The sequence below is a fragment of the Ctenopharyngodon idella genome, chromosome 5 (genome assembly GCF_019924925.1).
Source record: "Ctenopharyngodon idella isolate HZGC_01 chromosome 5, HZGC01, whole genome shotgun sequence".
In the NCBI taxonomy this organism is placed as follows: Eukaryota; Metazoa; Chordata; class Actinopteri; order Cypriniformes; family Xenocyprididae; genus Ctenopharyngodon; species Ctenopharyngodon idella.
Genome location: NC_067224.1, coordinates 41,944,487 through 41,963,985, shown reverse-complemented (window position 1 = coordinate 41,963,985; position 19,499 = coordinate 41,944,487). Strand labels below are relative to the sequence as shown.

The 19,499-nt window shown below is 37.9% G+C and overlaps 2 protein-coding genes across 3 annotated transcripts in view; both read left to right on the top strand.

The window, feature by feature from the left end:
- mbd2 (methyl-CpG binding domain protein 2) overlaps window positions 1-11,340 on the top strand; it is a 46,788-nt gene extending 35,448 nt beyond the window's left edge. Inside the window, exon 7 of one of the 2 annotated variants that reach the window (XM_051893081.1) lies at window positions 11,217-11,340. The gene's annotated coding sequence lies outside the window, so the exon portion shown is untranslated. Of the gene's footprint in view, window positions 1-581; window positions 1,068-11,216 lie in introns of those variants that run through there. The other variant, XM_051893080.1, reaches the window with a different exon arrangement.
- On the top strand, window positions 6,236-11,206 carry klhl10a (kelch-like family member 10a; the record flags this gene model as incomplete). The annotated part of the gene is made up of 7 exons (XM_051894266.1): window positions 6,236-6,772; window positions 8,091-8,501; window positions 8,898-9,095; window positions 9,198-9,347; window positions 9,513-9,629; window positions 9,747-9,844; window positions 10,225-11,206. Coding segments are annotated over 7 exons (1,617 nt in total), but the record flags the coding sequence as incomplete, so codon positions are not given.
- Window positions 11,341-19,499: the final 8,159 nt, after the last annotated feature.

The following is a 19,499-nucleotide window of genomic DNA, read 5'->3' as shown; positions in this document are numbered from 1 at the left end:
AAACCTTTTTATATTTTGGCAATACTTGAATCTATTAAAATGAAACTTTGTATACTTCATCAGCATCATGATCTGAGGGTAGATACCAAATTTGGGAACAGTGCCACCTACTGGTCATGAAAATTAGCTATTTTTGTTCATAATTTAATATAAAATCTGAGAGCATCAATTGTTTACATGAGTTGCATAATCATTGATTCTGAATTATCATTTATTTTCCAGATTTCTTTGAGCAGGGGAGCACATTTGGTCCTGAATAGTAATCGGACCAACTCTCTAGCGCCACCACCAGTTCAAAAATGCTCTTTTTCTTGTTATAACTTTTGAACCCTTTGTTCTAGAAACAAAAGCTAGAAATTAGCTGCAATATTTTGTCAATACTTTAATCTATCAAAACTAAACTTGGGACACTTCATCAGCACCATTATCTGAAGGAACCTGTGAAATTTGGGAACAGCGCCACCTACTGGTCATGAGATCTGAAAAATGGCTATTTTTGTTCAGAAAATCAAAGAGCATCTATTAACTTAGTTTGCTTGAGTTGCACTTTCACTGATGGTGAATTATTATTTATTTTCCAGATTTCTTTGTGCACTGGAGTCACGTGGATGTCCTGGAAATGATGTCATCAGTCTGCGTCAACAGCAGCTGAACCAAGCACACTTTCATAACCCAATACAGATAGCTTCAACCAAGGCCTTTTTCAACTAGAGCATATATTTTGATGTACATATCTATATATAATTGAGAACAATGCTTATTTTGTGTCAGACATAAGTCACTAGAAAGAAAATACAGCTTTTATATGGACAAATGCAGAGCAATACTTCCTCTCGTCAAATCAGGTTACCGTGGCTGGATTTGTAATGCAAACTATTTTTACTCTTGTTTTTGTTGTCGTTGGTCGTACGGGATGTGCTCTCTTCAGGGTTTGTAACAAATAATTAATACATTTACAAACGTATGAATGAAAAACTGCTTATTTAAGAAAAAATTTTATACCTTGAGATAAAGATGTGTACATTTCTTGCATCATTCTAGAGTAAATAAATGATTATATTCACAAATATGCGCTTATGTTTTACTTCAACAGATGTTGATGTTTTATTCTACAGCATACAACTGAAGTTGCTTTAAAGTGTTTCATATGCTCTTATTTTTAAATGCCACTTTTATTTGTTGAAGAAATGATTCAAAATTACAAAGCACGAAATTACTCTAGAGCTCATAATTACACGTTCTTATTAACGCTGCCACATCTGATTAGTAGCCTGACTGACTGGAGCCGATTTAAGGTGGAATGAATGAACAAATCGCAGTATCGTAATGAATTACATTTCATACGCTTTCACACTCCTGCTCATTTACAAATGGGAGTGTTTATAACCGAGTGATTTGCATTATTGATGCGATGTCGCTACATTGTGACAGTCTCTCACCTCATACGAGTGAATAATGTCTCTCCGATCAATTCTTTAATCTCACTTTATCTCGTTTGCTGTCTGATGATTAATAACTCAAGGAAGGAAGTGTTGAAGGATTGTCTAGTTCTTCACCTGAACAGAAGTTCTCAGTGTACGAGTGTCATAAATATGCTGTGAAGTGACTCTGGACAGTCGTGAGCACATGATCTTCTGGGCCTCGTTACAGCCGCTATTAACGATCGTCTCAGGCGATCCGATCGTGAGTGTTCAGGTACAGATCAGCGCTGGTCACACACACACTTTAACCTTACTGCCTTTCTTATTTCTTGCAACAGCGAGGTCATGGGTTCAATTCTCAGGCAATGCAAGAACTGATCAAATGTGTATCAAATGTGCACTGCAAGTCACTTTGGGTAAAAGTGTCTGCCGAATGCATGAATGGAAATTTGAGATGTAAGCACTAATATGCCCTGATTCATCCCAGACAGTGAGCCTGTCAATCAATCACTGCGCTGAAACAAAGAGTTAGAAACTTTGCTGATTGTATGCGGCTCTAAAAAACATGCAGGTCAGATCTTTTTTAAGCTGCTATATTTTGGCAATACTTTCATCTATCAAAACGAAACTTGGTGCACTTCATCAGCATCATGGTCTGAGGGTACATGCCAAATTTCAGAACAGCACCACCTACTGGTCATGAAAAATGGCTATTTATGTTCATAACTTAAAATCAGAGAATCTATTAACTTACTTTACATGAGTTGCACATTCATTGATACGATCCAAAATTAGATTAACTGCTATATTTTGGCAATACTTTAATCTATTGAAATGAAATTTGGTGCGCTTCATCAGCACCATGATCTGAGGGTGCATACCAAATTTCAGAACAGCGCCACCTACTGGTCATGGAAAATGGATGTTTTTGTTTGTAACTTAAAATCTGAGCGCATCAGTTTATATGAGTTGCTCATTCATTGATTCTGAATTATCATTTATTTTCCAGATTTCTTTGAGCACTGGAGCACACGTGGTCCTGAATAGTAATCTGACTCTATAGTGCTGCCAAAGGTTCAAAAACCCTTTTATATTTTGGCAATACTTTTCTACCAACAAGATAAACAAAATAAAAAAATCATGAAATTATGCAGCACTTCTTAATAAATTGTTTGTTCTTTTTTGTAAACATGAGAGAAATAAACTGTCTGTTAAATGAATAGATATAATTTTCCATTTAAAAAAAAATTAATTATGAACTTGTCATCAACCCACTGTTTCAGAAAGCCTGTTTTAGCTGATTGTCCGTTTGTTCTTTTCCCTTCGTTTAGCAGCTATAAAACATCCTGCCACTGGAAAAATAACCCCGGGTTTCTCAAATAAATCAAGGCTAATCATTGGCCCGGCCAGCAGTGGGTTTTTGTTTTAGCTTGATTGTCCAATCAGTCACAGCGGTGGAGAAGGGGGCGGGGTCACAAAAGGTCACTCTCACCCTGATCTATAGATCATTCAGACGCTTTTGTTTCCTCCTACAAAGGATCAGGAAGGACTGAAGAACTGCGGCTTTATGTTCCTGTGCAGACAGGAAGTTCATCATCAGGGTCAGTGGAGTGTATCGTCCATCCATCTGTTCAGATCTCTGAGCTGAAAGACCACCTACATCAGAGTATCACAGGAGTGAACTCTACATCATTTCTCTACTAACAGGTTCTATATGAAGCGCCTGACAGAACCCTTTAAGGTTCCATACGTTTGCTTCTAAGAAGATGATCACGAACTATAACAGTGATTCTAATGCCAACAAAATGTCTGAGAGTTTTTCACTCTTCTTTATGTGTCTGAGACGCCTCATTCATCTGTTCCTCAAAGGCCATTTTATTTTCTGAGAATATTAATGATCTGTCGATGGGCTGATGTACGACATGCAAACGCGTCCCGAGCGATCAGCGGTGATGAATGAAATCAACGCTGAGCTTTTGCTTGATCTCATAACACTCATCACTCTCTCGCTAATGGCTTTCTGTTGCAGCTCCTGCAAGGCGTCACCTGTCATTACAGGAAATGACACGTTCAATCAGAAACGACAAACAATCATTTCCTGCCGCCGCCGCTGCAGCGCCTCGCATTCGTCTTCATGGACAAACAGCAGCTTCTGACAGTGGGACGCTCTAATGATTATAGGCCGCTAAAGAACTGAATCATGAAAGATTAATCATAAATAAACTTTACACTTTATAATAGCTTTCATTGAGTATTTTTACTTTCTATAATGCATCACAGATCATTTCAGATTCATTCAAATGTTTATAAATTCACTATAAATGTATGTTCTTTCGCACAAATTCATTTTTGAATGTAAAGTAACTACTGATCTGTTAAGCAGTGTGATGTTTTAGAAATTATGTTAAGAAATATATGGTATCACTGTACGTTATCAAGTTGTAAAACTGGATATGATTTGTATCATTTTGTCATTTAAAATATGAAATATAAGTAATCCCAGTGTTATTTTCAGTGCTGTCAGATGATCAAACATCATTTTAGTTCTTTTAATCATGTCAAATCTATTTAAAGTCTGACGTTAGTGCTGGTTTAATTGGTGATGGTGTGCCAGCCGTTAGTCGAGGTGTCGATGCCCAATGCTAATGAACCTTGAGCTGCTCATTTCAGCTGATTCATGCCTTCTTCATGATTGTGTCGTGTGTTTGATATGGACAGAGCGGTTGAGTTAATTTGCCCTCGAGGAGCGGCTGGTCAACCAAACTACCATCATAAAACTGAACAACTGTCAGTGGCCTCATTAGATTCTATTAACCCACCTGTGAAAACGAGCTGCTTTAATTAAACCCTTCAGCGAGAGTGACAGCCAATGAATAACAAGGTCTAGTGTGTGTAAGTGAGTGTGTAAGTTTGAACGTCCTTTTAATTAGGTAAACCAGTTTTCTGGTGTTTTTGAGTGTATCTCATAACTGCCTCAAAACTCAGATTTTCCGACTTTGATCTTTGATATCGGCAGCATGTACATACTATGTTCTTATTATAGCAATTACAAAAGCTGGGTTATAACTCTGTACTAACCCTGAACCTAACTTTAACCCATGTAGTTACCAGTATTTTCTTGTGTAAGTACACTGTAATTACACTGTAAGTACACATACTGTAAAATAAACTAACCGATTTATTGTTTGCAGTGTCCGTTTGAGCTTTTGATATATCATTTGAGCAATGAATGACAGGTTTATACTGGATTAACAATGAAAATTAAATATCAAATAAATAATTTTTTATTTTATTTTTGCTACAGTTCATGCATTTGATTTTTCATTTGAGGGGCCATTTTGAGAGTTTGATTTATTATTTGCAGAAAAAAACTTCCATAGGTCGTTCCCTCGCCATTTCCACATCATTGCACATGCGCAGTCCTTTCCTGTTTTGGTTTTTAATCCGAATCCAATCAAGTGTTTACATGTCTTCTCGATTGGATTAGAAAAGGATTAAACCACCCCTTCCAATCCGATCGAAATTTTATTCGGATCGATCTCAACTGGATCGATTAAGGTTTTTCCATGAAGGCTTTTCATTCCCGATTGAAAGCTAAAATTATTACATCATAAAAAATGTAAAATGAAAATATATAATTTTTAAAAATAAAAAAATTAAAAAACCTAACATAAAAAGATTAAAAATATTTGCCTGCATGTCATGTGACCATTAACCAACATCAGAGAACTATAAATATGCATGTTTTGTTAAATTATTGAAATATCAACTTAAAATCTCAGGGTGCTTTTCTGGGCAATATTGAGAAAAACAAAAAGAGGTTGAGCTTTTCCTAAAAAATGCTGGGTTAAAAACAACCCAAGTTGGGTTGAAAATGGACAAACCCAGCGATTGGGTTGTTTTAATCCAACAGTTGGGTTAAATGTTTGCCGAACCTGCTGGGTAGATTTATAACTCAACTATTGATTAAAAATGACTGTATTCTTGCTTAAACTGAGCATATTAATAATATGTTTAATAAATAAATATTTATTAATGTGTTTAATGAAAAACATTGCTTATTAATAAATGTTCACCTTTTGATTATTATTGTTGCCTCTAGTAATTATGTGTCTGATTTTTAATTTCCAATATATTTTGGGTTCATTTTAAGCCAGACATTTAGTCATTTTTAATCAATAGCTGAGTTAAATAAAACTGACCAGCAGGTTGGGCAAACATTAAACCCAACTGCTGGGTTAAAACAACCCACTCTCTGGGTTTGTCCATTTTCAACCCAACTTGGGTTGTTTTTAACCCAGCATTTTTTAGAGTGAACGTAATAACGCTGTTCTGTCAAAAACTATTCTGTGCTTTTATTCCATGAAAATGCTTAATGGCACATTCAAACATAAAAGGCTCATCCTTTGACCTGCTACAATATTGTATTGCTCATTGATTTAATTTAATGTTCATATTTAATGTTAGTGATAACTGTCAAGGCTGTAAGGATGAAACAGATGTTAAAGCACCAGTAGAATGTTGAACTATGATGTCACAAACATTCTAGAGTTCTCTTGAGCATTTGGAGATTTCACTGAAACATGAGGTGACTCAGAGTTTGACCAGTTACAGTTAAATCTGAGCTAGAGAACATGAAGCAAGAGTTAATTACCACAGCTTTTAACTTCTTTGACGAAGCTCAGTTACATGCAGAACTCACAGACGCCATCATCAAAGTTCACGGCAAAGAGTTTGAAGCTCACAAGATCATCATGTGTGTCTGCAGCCCTTATTTTAGGTAAAGACAAGCTTTGCAATTGTACAATGTCTAATTTAGTAGTGACATCTTCAGAAATGAACACCATTTGCTTCACAGGATGCTTTTCTCCACATCAACCAACCCTGACAAAAAACATTCCTATGATATTCCAGGAGTCTCCTCAGATATCATGTCTCTTATTATTCAGTACGCTTATGGAAGACCTGTCCTCATTTCTAAAGAGAACGTGTCGGAGCTCTTGGTGGCGGCCGATCAGTTCTTAGTCTCGGGCCTGGTAGAGGCCTGCTGTGAGTTCCTGGAGGCACAGTTATCCTCGGAGAACTGCGTTGGCATCTGCAGGTTCACAGAGCGTTTCCACTCCTGCTCAGAGCTCCACCATAAAGCAAAGCTCTACATCCTGCGGCACTTTGAGGAGGTTCAGCTTGTGTCCGAGGAGTTCCTGGAGCTCTCGCTTGAACAGCTTAAAGAGATCATTGATAAAGATGAGCTGAATGTCAAACAGGAGAAGGTGGTTTTTGAGGCCGTCCTCCGCTGGATCAGTCACGCTCCTGAAAACAGGAGACAACACATCGCCGTGCTTCTGCCGAAGGTAAGACAGAGACTTATACAAATTCATCACGTTAACCATAGTTTTCTCTGTATAAACTCTTACCTCGTTTTTTTTAAAATTGCCAATCAAATTATAAATGCTAAACATGACAATAATCACTTATATATCAAAATACAATGTAACTCGTTGAGAAATACAACAAATAGGGAAAAAATGATATGAGATTGTCATATAAACAGCTTAACCCTTGTGTGTCAATTACAAAAGTTACACATAGGTCCAAAAACTGTCATAAGAATTTGAAGCTTGGGAGCACAGACTTAAGTTTGGTCTCATTTTAAAGAAGACCCTTGGCAGATTATTGTTGAAGTAAAAAAAAAAGTATAAAAAGTGAAATATGTTTTAAAAAAAAAGTTATAGAGGTTTAAGTTTATGAAAATAATTGATGAACAATATTTTATATACATATATATTTTATGAAACATGTTGAACTCTAAAACTGCTAGTAAATCAAAGCCATAAATCTAAAGTTGTGTTCCAAATTTGAGGTTGATATCTCAAAAAATGAGCTTTCAGTAAGAGTTTGTTTGGACGCAGTGCCACATTTTCTCCATTAGATGTCAGATTAGATGCCATTAGAGTTTGTCTCTGTCAAATATCACACACACACACACACATTTTTTAATACACACATATAAACCACACTCTGACATCCACACCAACACAATTATAGCTGCATAATTTATCCAACTGACTCTATAATATTCAGAAGCAGAAAACAGGAATAAAGCGAGAATTTGCTTTATAGGCCAAACCTGAGAAAATGACACCATCTGATAAAAAATAGTAAAACTTTTAATTTTGTAGTCTTGCCAACAGAATGAAAGCCTATTAACAGAGATTGCATCATTTTATAGTTGAATGGCCCTGGGATTAAAAATGGCAGTTTTAATGGGTTTCAATGGGGACATTTTAGTCCTTAAGATCCTGAGAGGATCTATTTTGTGTTACTAGTGTAAAATAGATTTATTAAAGGAAATGAGGGTGAAATAGTACAATTCCAATAAAAATACACACTTGTGCCAAATTTTATGCAGTTGGCATTAACACAGATAAAATGATCAAAAAAACAAAACTGAAAAAGACAAAGATGTCCATAAGGACATTCAAGGGTTCACACAGATGAAGCACATTTTGCTTTACTGTTTATCAAACCAAGAAGTAATTCAATATAATGTTTAATTCCCACCTTAAATAAGTTGGGCTTTATTTATGCATAACGTATATTCCCATAATAAGACAGAGAATAATAACAAAAGCCAAATTTGCTTGTAACTCTTCCCTCACTGCGCTTCAGGTTCGAATGGGGTTGATGTCCCGTGAGTACTTCATGAACAGTGTAAGGAACAACACACTGCTGTCGGAGAACGAGGCGTGTTCAGCCGTTCTCGACAATGCGATGAAGGCCATTTTTAACCTTCCCATTGAGGGAGCCGCCAGTTCAGACCAACTGACACGCCCACGTCTGCCCTATGAGATCCTATTGGCCATCGGAGGGTGGGACATAAGCAATCCCACCAGTAGGATTGAGGCATATGATGCGAGGGCAGACCGCTGGGTCAATGTGACTCAAGAGGATGGCCGTCCCAGAGCCGATCATGGCACAGCGGTCCTCGGTGGGTTTGTGTACTGCATTGGTGGATTTGATGGCGAGAATTATTGCAGCAGTGTGAGGAAATTCAACCCCATCACGCACACCTGGCATGAGGTGAGCATTGATACGGATCTGAGTATCAGCTAGTTCAATTTTACTACTGATAAATATTGTGACTTTGGATGGTGTATGGATTTAGACTAAACATTGACTGATATGAAACTTAAAACACTAGCTTTTCTGGGAACCATATTTGGGTACCAAGGTAAAAGATGGTAATACTATAGTACATTGATATATACCATGGTACCACTTGGTTATAATATTTATGTGGCATTTAAAGACACTGTAAGGTACTTCAAGGAATACTGTAGCATTTGGGTAATGTCCAACAAAGTATGGTAATACCATGGTACATGTCCAAAAAAAAAAAAAAAAAACCCACAGTATTGCAATAATGCTGTTCATATAGGCAGCTTTGTTTAACGTTGTTTGTGTGTTACACACTAGGTGGCACCTATGTACGAACGGCGACGTTATGTTAGTGTTGCTGTTCTGGACGGCCTCATTTATGCCATTGGTGGTTGTGATGGACACCGACATCTTAAAACAGCAGAGTGCTACGACCCAAACACCAACCAGTGGACAATGTTGGCACCCATGATTCAACGGAGGAGAGGCGGCGGCGCCACCTCACTGCAGGGCAGGGTAAGAACCCTCACCCAACCCAAGTCAAGCACTTTACTGGTATAAGAGCATGTTGGACACTGTCAGTGTGTTAATTCTGTTGTATTTGTGTGTGTTTGGCAGGTTTATATCTGTGGTGGTTTTACTGGGATCGAGTGTCTCTTCACAGCTGAGAGCTTTAACCCCGAAACAAACCAGTGGACTCTCATCGCTCCCATGGGCAGCCGTCGCAGAGATGTCGGTGTGATCGCTTATAGAGATCTAGTTTATGCTGTGAGTATTATACGCACATGTACAGAAACATAAAATTGCAAAATAAGGTCTTTAAATGTGACTCATATTATCAACTGTACGAAAATAGATTCTCAAAAATGCATGCATGGGTACAAAACCATTCGAGCCATATATTAACAGATAAATGCACATTTATGCTTCAAGGTTGGTGGTTTTGATCGTGCCGGTCATTTGCGAAGTGCCGAGGCCTACGACCCTCTCACTGACCGCTGGCATGATGTGGAATCTTTGAACAACCCACACAGCAACTTCGGCATTGAGGTGAGATACAGACATCTAATGAGGATTCTGCTGAAACAAGAGGTTTTAGAGATTCTCATTGGTCGCATACCGAACATGTTTCATATGAGTAACAGTTCTTTGATTCTGATACTCCAGGTGTTGGACGATCAGCTGTTTGTTGTCGGGGGGTTTGGTGAATCAGTGTTCAGTACCTGCTCTACTGTGGAGTATTACGACCAGAGGACGAATAAATGGTAACATTCATATCACACTGCATGATGTAATGTCTACAAATGAATTGTGACCTAATTTTGCAAAAAAAAGTAAATTAACGTTAGTTAATGCAACAACTAACTATAACTAACAATTATCAACATATTTGTTCATCTTTGTTAGGTAATAAAAACACAACTTATTGACTGTAAAATCCTGATCAACACACTCCTGTGATTAACACGACTGCATTGCGTAGCAACAATAGATGACCTCATATACACATATAAAGCAGGAAGTATTTAAAGTCACCATGAAATGCCAAACAGGAGAAGAAATGGATGGGACTTTATCTGTGTGGAATTGTTTGGATGGTGAAAAGAGCCTTTATGTGACTTTCTCTGTATGTTTTTGCGCACAGGAATGAGGCGTGTGACATGAGCACTTCCCGCAGTGCTGTGAGCTGCTGTGTAATATCCGGGTTACCTGATGTCACGCAGTATGTGGCCGATCGACACTCTCTCTGATCGACCTCCCCTTCCTGAAAAAACATTATACCAGCAGTGACATGATCCGATTAAATGCAGTTGAAAAAAAAACAGTGTTGGATTGTGCACTGTAAAGTCGGCATGAAATGAAAGTTGCACTCGTCTTCTCTATTGTGACGTTTATATGTATGAAACGGCTTCTGGGGTGGGCTTTGGTTTTGTCCATTGGAAATTGATTGAATCATTGTGGTTTGCAGTTGGTGGGTCTCATGTGAGTGACAGGTTGCCCCGCCCTTGTCATCAGAGAAGAGAAGAGATGCTGCAAGAGGGAGGAGAAGATATCCTGATTCAAGATTTAATGATGTCAACCCAAAATTAGATTAGATGCTATATTTTGGCAATACTTTAAACTATTGGAACAAAACTTGGTGCACTTCATCAGCACTAGGAGCTTAGGGTACCTACCAAATTTCAGAACAGCGCCACCTACTGGTCATGAAAAATGGCTATTTTTGTTCAAAACTTCAAATCAGAGAGCATCTATTAACTTAGTTTACATGAGTTGCACATTCATTAATGCTGAATTAATATTTATTTTCCAGATTTCTTTGAGCACTGGAGCACATTTGGTCCTGAATAGTAATCGGACCAACTTTGGGGTCTCTAGGACCAACTCTATAGCGCCACCACCAGTTCAAAAATGCACTTTTATATTTTGTCAATACTTTAATCTACCAAAACGAAACTTGGTACAGTTCATCAGCATCATGATCTGAGGGTACATACCAAATTTGGGAACAGCGCCACCTATGGGTCATAAGATCTGAAAAATGGCTAATTTTGTTCAGAAAATCAAAGAGCATCTATTAACTTAGTTTGCTTGAGATGCACTTTCATTGATTGTGAATTATCATTTGTTTTCCAGATTTCTTTGTGCACTGGAGTCACGTGGATGTCCTGGAAATGATGTCATCAGTCTGCGTCAACAGCAGCTGAACCAAGCACACTTTCATAACCCATTACAGATAGCTTGTGCACTTTAAAGTCAGCATGAAATGAAACTTGCGCTTGTCTTCCCTATTGTGACATATATCAGAGTGAAACGACTTTTGGGGCGGGACTTGATTTTGTCTGAAGGGAATTGATTGGATGGTTGTGGTTTGCTATTGGTGGATCTCATGTGAGTGACAGGTTGCCCCGCCCTCGTCATCAGAGAAGAGAAGAGATGCTGCAAGAGGGAGGAGAAGATATTCTGATTCAAGATTACGAGGAGCATGAATTTAAAACAATAGTATCAATCAATCAACATTTATTTCTATAGCACATTTTAAAACAATACAAGTTGACCAAAGTGCTTTACACTCGCAAAATTACTAAAAGAAAAAATACATAATAAACACAATCTCCAAACATCTGGGGGGCAACTGTATCCAACAGAGTAGAGATGCGTTTTCAGCATAGATCTGAAACATTCAAACGAGTCCCAGTATCTAATGTAAAAGGAGGCTATTCCTTTAGTGTTGGGGACATATAAAAGCAAACTCTGTGACGATCCTAAAGGTCTAGCAGCACGATGCTGTAACAAGCTTAAAATATATTCTGGAGCATGACCGTAGACCCTTAAAAACCATTAACAGGACCTTGTATTGCACTCTAAATTGCACAGGAAGCCAGTACAGGTGAGATACTGGAACATGTCTTAGACAGCCCCAGATATAACGAATTGTTATAGTCCAGTCTGGATAAAATAACAGCATGAATCACCATCTCTGTATCTTTAAAAGATAAAAAGCTCTTCAATTTAGCAATACTCCTCTGTATTGAAAAAAAGCTACCTTTAACCACGGCATTATCAAATTTCAGCTCAGAATCAAAAATGACACCAAGGTTCCTCGTGTGTGTGTTAACATTAGTGGCTAATGGGTCAGGGTGTATTGAAAGCTGTTTAGCTAACTTCAATGGTCCAAATATCACCGCTTAAGATTTCGACTCATTATGCCTAGACCAGGTGTGAAGCGTGTGTGAAACACACTTTCCAAACAGCCTCTTTTTTAATTTTTATTTTTTTATTTTTTATTTACTCAGTCTCTTCTTTATAACATCACTGTCAAAAGTAGACGCCACTTAAATAAATCATGGTAAACAAACCTTGAAGGACGGGTTCAGTCCCGAGACTCGGCTTGGCTTCAGAGTAACCCATGTTTATTTTTTCCCCAAAAACTACAATGTCTAGATTTAGTCTTTTATTTTGCAGCTTCTTTAGCTCCAGCAAATGTCTTACAGCAGTATTTATTTTCATTCTCTCTTTCACAGATGAATACAGACATTGCCACCACTGAGACATTCACACCTTGTTTGCCTGAAGCAAGTTCAGAACAGGTATTGTGTAGTTTTGTAAGATAGATGATTTTTTTTTTTTTTTTTTTTTTTTTTAATACAAATCCGATTCCAAAAAAGTTGGGACACTGTACAAATTGTGAATAAAAAAGGAATGCAATGATGTGGACGTTTCAAATTTCAATATTTTATTCAGAATACAACATAGATGACATATCAAATGTTTAAACTGAGAAAATGTATCATTTTAAGGGAAAAATAAGTTGATTTTAAATTTCATGGCATTAACACATCTCAAAAAAGTTGGGACAAGGCCATGTTTACTACTGTGTGGCATCCCCTCTTCTTTTTATAACAGTCTGCAAACGTCTTGGGACTGAGGAGACAAGTTGCTCAAGTTTAGGAATAGGAATGTTGTCCCAATCTTGTCTAATACAGGCTTCTAGTTGCTCAACTGTCTTAGGTCTTCTTTGTCACATCTTCCTCTTTATGATGCGCCAAATGTTTTCTATGGGTGAAAGATCTGGACTGCAGGCTGGCCATTTCAGTACCCGGATCCTTCTTCTACACAGCCATGATGTTGTAATTGATGCAGTATGTGGTCTGGCATTGTCATGTTGGAAAATGCAAGGTCTTCCCTGAAAGAGACGACGTCTGGATGGGAGCATATGTTGTTCTAGAACTTGGATATACCTTTCAGCATTGATGGTGCCTTTCCAGATGTGTAAGCTGCCCATGCCACACGCACTCATGCAACCCCATACCATCAGAGATGCAGGCTTCTGAACTGAGCGCTGATAACAACTTGGGTTGTCCTTGTCCTCTTTAGTCCGGATGACATGGCGTCCCAGTTTTCCAAAAAGAACTTCAAATTTGGATTCGTCTGACCACAGAACAGTTTTCCACTTTGCCACAGTCCATTTTAAATGAGCCTTGGCCCAGAGAAAACGCCTGCGCTTCTGGATCATGTTTAGATATGGCTTCTTTTTTGACCTATAGAGTTTTAGCCAGGCAACGGCGAATGGCACAGTGGATTGTGTTCACCGACAATGTTTTCTGGAAGTATTCCTGAGCCCATGTTGTGATTTCCATTACAGTAGCATTCCTGTATGTGATGCAGTGCCGTCTAAGGGCCCGAAGATCACGGGCATCCAGTATGGTTTTCCGGCCTTGACCCTTACGCACAGAGATTGTTCCAGATTCTCTGAATCTTTGGATGATATTATGCACTGTAGATGATTATAACTTCAAACTCTTTGCAATTTTTCTCTGAGAAACTCCTTTCTGATATTGCTCCACTATTTTTCGCCGCAGCATTGGGGGAACTGGTGATCCTCTGCCCATCTTGACTTCTGAGAGACACTGCCACTCTGAGAGGCTCTTTTTATACCCAATCATGTTGCCAATTGACCTAATAAGTTGCAAATTGGTCCTCCAGCTGTTCCTTATATGTACATTTAACTTTTCCGGCCTCTTATTGCTACCTGTCCCAACTTTTTTGGAATGTGTAGCTCTCATGAAATCCAAAATTAGCCAATATTTGGCATGACATTTCAAAATGTCTCACTTTCAACATTTGATATGTTATCTATATTCTATTGTGAATAAAATATAAGTTTATGAGATTTATAAATTATTACATTCCTTTTTTATTCACAATTTGTACAGTGTCCCAACTTTTTTGGAATCGGGTTTGTATTAAAGTATGTTCATTATAGTTAAGTGTGCTTCTTTTACATCTGCAAAGTAGAAAGTTGATATAGAGACTTGATGTAGAGTCTGACAACACTGCATTGAACAGAACGGTTTGATTGTAGTAGGAAATTGTAGTTATTTCAGTTATTTGGGAAACAGTAGACATGAAATTGTGTCTTGCATTACTTCTCTTTTCTGTCTGTGAAGATTTGATAGGAACACAAGATTGGGGCGATCTCAGGACAGGATCGAGGCCTCTTTAGTGAAAACATACAAACAATTTTAAAGTGTATCATATAAACAACCTTAAAACCCATTTGATTTCATGGGTGATATCAGAGTACTAACAAACCTTTCTGGCTTGGTTTTTGTGTAGTGATCTTTTAGGACATACAGTATGTCCTTGTAAATAAGTAAAACAACAGGATGCCATTTTATAAATAATAAATTAAAATATAATAAATAAGAAACTGTCCTTATAATTCATGCTAAACTTTGTGAGACAGTGTGTGTGTGCACGCGTGTGCGTGTGCGTGCGCGCGTGTGTGTGTGTTAATTAGCGGGCGGTGTAATGATGTTTTGACACTCTCAGAGTTCAGCACTTAACCGTCCTTTGACCAAATTAGTGTTCATTTCTGTTCATTTCTCTTTTATTCACCATCTGCTTGAATCGCTCATGTTTTTCCTCATTTTCAAGTCGCTTTGGATAAAAGCATCTGCTAAATGAATAAATGCAACATAACATCTGCTTTTATCAGCTATTAACCCAAAGAAAAACACAGCAGAAGAGACACAGCATCACACCCCAGCCTTTCTCTGCTACTGAAGTGATTTTGTAGAGATTAGATGTCCATAAATTAGTCATTAACGAGAAGAAGATAACACTTTACCACCATTAGAGCCAATAGTTACCATTACTCTAATAATCCGAGTAGGTTGACATGATCTTTTCTTCCGTATTGTGAGTGTAACAGATTATTGAAAAAGAAAAAAATGTAGGGCGGGACTTTTTATGCACCAGTTGTTGATTGGATGTTGAGATGTGGGCGTGGCTTTCAATTATAAGAAAGGGGCGGGGTTTAAGCAGCCTAAATGATTGGAGAATCCTGCATACATCGTCATTTTCACCAGAAGATCCAATTATGACACTTCAATGAAACATTACTCAAGTCAAGTCAGCTTTATTGCTACAGCAGTTTATACAGTTCAGATTGTTTCAAAGCCGCTTCACATTAATAAACAAGAAAATTACAGAATCAATGATGCAAACTTCATCTAATATGAGACAAATTCAGATTCAGCTGTAAAGCAGCTCTAAAAACAGTCATTATTCAGATCAATTCAATATCAACCCTTAATATTAAGTGTCTTTTAAATGAGGCTAAAACTCTTAAAATGAAACATGCATGAATGAATTGTCCACAATAAGATCTTTAATATGCATGTAGAACATTTTCATTTCAGGCCGACTTTAAGAAACAGCCCGGCTCTGTAGAATGAAGATAAATTAGAGAATTGATTTGTCTGTTTTAATTAATGAGTCAGTGACAGAGGAGTGATTGATTCAGCTTTTATTTAGTTCTTTTATGCACTGAATGTGTTTCTTTAAAAGGCCTTAAAATTAGGTGTCATTTACTTCGTGATATTGTCACGATCATGTTGCATCACCGCCGTTCCAGAAAGACCTTCAGTTCATTGGCTTTCTGGTGAAACGCGGAGCCAGAAACATTAATCAAGAGATAACAGAGCCACCCGCAACAGGAAATGAAGCCATTAACGTCTTCCTGCGAGGCAGAGCTAGAATTAAGGAGAAAACACTGAGTCGACCTGAGCTCCGCTTGATTATGCAGATGAAAAATGTCTTATTAAAGTATATACAACACGGCATTAATGCGTGCTGAGCGCGTTTCAAGATGAATTAAGTTGGCTGAAGTTAGCCAGTCGTGAACGTGGCTTTATTGCCGGAGGGTCGAGATTTGAAGCGGCAGACTCTCAAATTGCTTTTCTGTGTTTCATATATCTGCAGTGACAACATCTGAGAAGCGTCTCACGGGGTGAAAGAGGCTCGTGGACTATAATAGAGAATCCAGAGTGAGGGGAAATTCTCCTGCATTTCATACCGATGCCGCTCTTCCTCATTAGCAGCGTGTGATGATGCATTGTTGTGTTTTTAAGGTCTGTTTGTGGAACACCCCATGAGGGAACACGCCGGCCCACATATTGCTGCAGTTATACTGAGCTTGTGTGAATCATCTCCACTGCTTTTGTTTGGCCTTTTTGTGACTGTTGTTTTATTACAGAGGACAGTGTGAAGGAGGAGAGAGAGAGAGTTATCTGAAGCTGCTGAAATCATGTACATTCAGCATTATTACTTCTCAACCATTGATCGAGTCTTCTTTAGGTGGTACTTCGTTGTATATTAGGGATGTAATGGGACACAGAAATCACAGTTTGGTACGTAGCCTACCTCGGTTTTGGGGTCATGGTTCGATACGAGAGAAAACAGGAAAAAGCAACAAATCCCCAATGCTAGGTTTATTTTCATTTATTTTGAACAGACAGTAGTGCAAATTAGAGTTTGGCCTACCTAGCACATTTAGCCCCTAGTTAGTACAGTACAGCCTCCTGTAGTGTGCACTAAGCAGTAAACAGAATGTAAACAAAACTGAAAAATCATCTCAAAATAAATCGAATGATGGAAAATAAACCTCGTGCAGAGATTCATTTTCATTAACATGCGGTGACAAAGACGGATGCACAAAGTTCAATATTAGACTTTTTTATGAAAGAGAAATAGAAAGAGCCTACTTCATCTTTCCATGAGGAGACAGCGAGTGAAGCCACACCTGAGGCTTCCCATTTCCAGGACACACACATTTCATCACTGGACTGTAGTGAGACTTCCACCACACAAATCGGCACAATGCCAAATGATTTTGTGTCATTATAACAGCGGAAACAACTTAAAATACTGCATCATTTAACATAAACATAGACTGACATGAAAATGTAGTAATTTCACCATAAATTTATAATTAAACTCGACTGTGTTTCACAGTCAACATATGGCTTTTTGCCCAGGGTAAAGCAAGAAAAACAAGATCTTTATGACCCTGCAGGATTTGTATAACGATTTAGCCTAAACACAAAAGAAAAGGCATGAGAGTTGGCTGTTTTTCAGTTGTAAGTTTTAATTTAAAATGTTTGTGATTTCTACATAGCCTAAGAAAAGTTTAAATGTTTTGCCAGTTGCTTGAGCAAATTAATCTAGAAGCATTGGATAATGCGTTGTTTAAATTTAGTGTGTTTAAATGTGAATACGTCTATGGAAGAATGTATAACTGCACTGTGTACAAAGAGTTTCGCAATCTGACAAAACATTTTCAGTAACAACTTTATGAATTGAAATAAAATTAATAAATGTTGTGTTTGTGGTATACAGCCATGGATCAGTTGCACACTGCAAACACGGCATATGTGAAAGAGCGCAAACGTACTGCAAACATGTGTGAACCTGGCGTAAGACATCATTCGAAACTGTAGAGGGTCTATTTTTATTTGTGTACACAAACAAAAATAATGTAAACAAACAGGATGCCGCTTTCTGCCATCCCTTTTTTTTCATGAAGTTTGTGGAGCGCGTCACAAAAATTATTCAAACTCAGCTACAAGCAAGCTCTTGCGTGTCGTCTTAACTTTTGTTTTTGGTTGGTGTAAAGATTGTCTCTTCTTCTTCTGCTCTTTTTCCTGTTTTGGTGAATAGTAAACAGCGTTGCATTACCGCACGCGCCCCCTTCTGGATTAGAGTGTGGATCGCCTGTGATGACTGTATTTATCGTCTGACTGTATGCAAACAAACTGTGACGTCTGTACCATGGCGGTTGGGTACACTTTATCTGTCTATCAGGGGCGTTTCCTCCAAGGAGGCAAGGGAGGCAGTGCCTCCTCAAAAAAAAATACGATGAGAAAATAATCCATATTACATATAAAACAACACAAATATTACAAATTATGACATTAAAAAGGGCGCAAGTCACTCGTATTTCTTAAGGAACACTGCCCAACAGCGACACCCGCAGGTAAAGTTACAGCAGGAGTCATGCCTCCCTTTGCTCTCATAAAAAACTATCAGACCCCCTATAGCGTGCAGTGGGTTTTGTGGGGGGTAATTGAGAATGAATGGGGGGAAGTCACGTGAGAGGAGGCAATGTCTCCATCGCGCTATGATTGGATGTAACTGTTTATGATTGGATATGATTGGTTTGTGCGATAAATCCCGCCTGACGTGCACGTTCCGCGCGTCAGATTGAATGAACAAATGATGGCGTCAATGGGAAGACTAATTGAAAAGTAAGTAAACAGATCACCAAGTTAGATATCACCGCTTTATGTCACGTCAAAATCAAACTTGAAATGGACTGAAAGCATGATGACTGCGGGGTTTTTTACTGCAATCAGCTTGGTGAAATTAAAAATACAATTCGTGTCTGTGACAGACGGTGTTTACGGAGCATGACTGATGATCCAAAATAGCCTAAGTTGACTATTAAAAAGAAAAACATCAAATGAAATATATTGTTTAAATTATTATTGCCTTTAGTTATTATTTTGGAATGAATGTAGAAATGCTTAAAACACTAACTTGATGAGATTGACTTGGTTTTGATAAATAGAACATTTATTACAATACATTGTTAATGTAAAATTACAAAATAGAATTGTATTTGGTTTCTTTTTTTCTTTATTGATGTAATGTAAAGTCATGTTCATTTAACAAGGAAGATGTGTCAACGTTAAGAGTAATGCACATGAATTTACATCGATTCATAAATAAATAACAAATTTGCCTCCTCATTTCAGCACTGCACGCCACTGCTGTCTGTCTATCTGAACTGTAACTTTTAAGTCATTCTGGGTTCAGTTCTGAATGCAGCTCCTCCATCACATGTACTTTAGAATCTCGGTGGAAGTAATACATTTTTTTTTTTTCAAAAGGCCTGCTGTCATTTGTTAGACTGATATATTGTAGTGATGTAGGGAATGAGTTACACATAACCATTAGAACACATAAAACACATTAGGAAAACAGAGAGATTTATTGATCATAACCATCATATGTAGATTGATTTGGATGACAAGCTGCTCTCTAGGTTTTTCTTCCTCTTCATCTAAACAT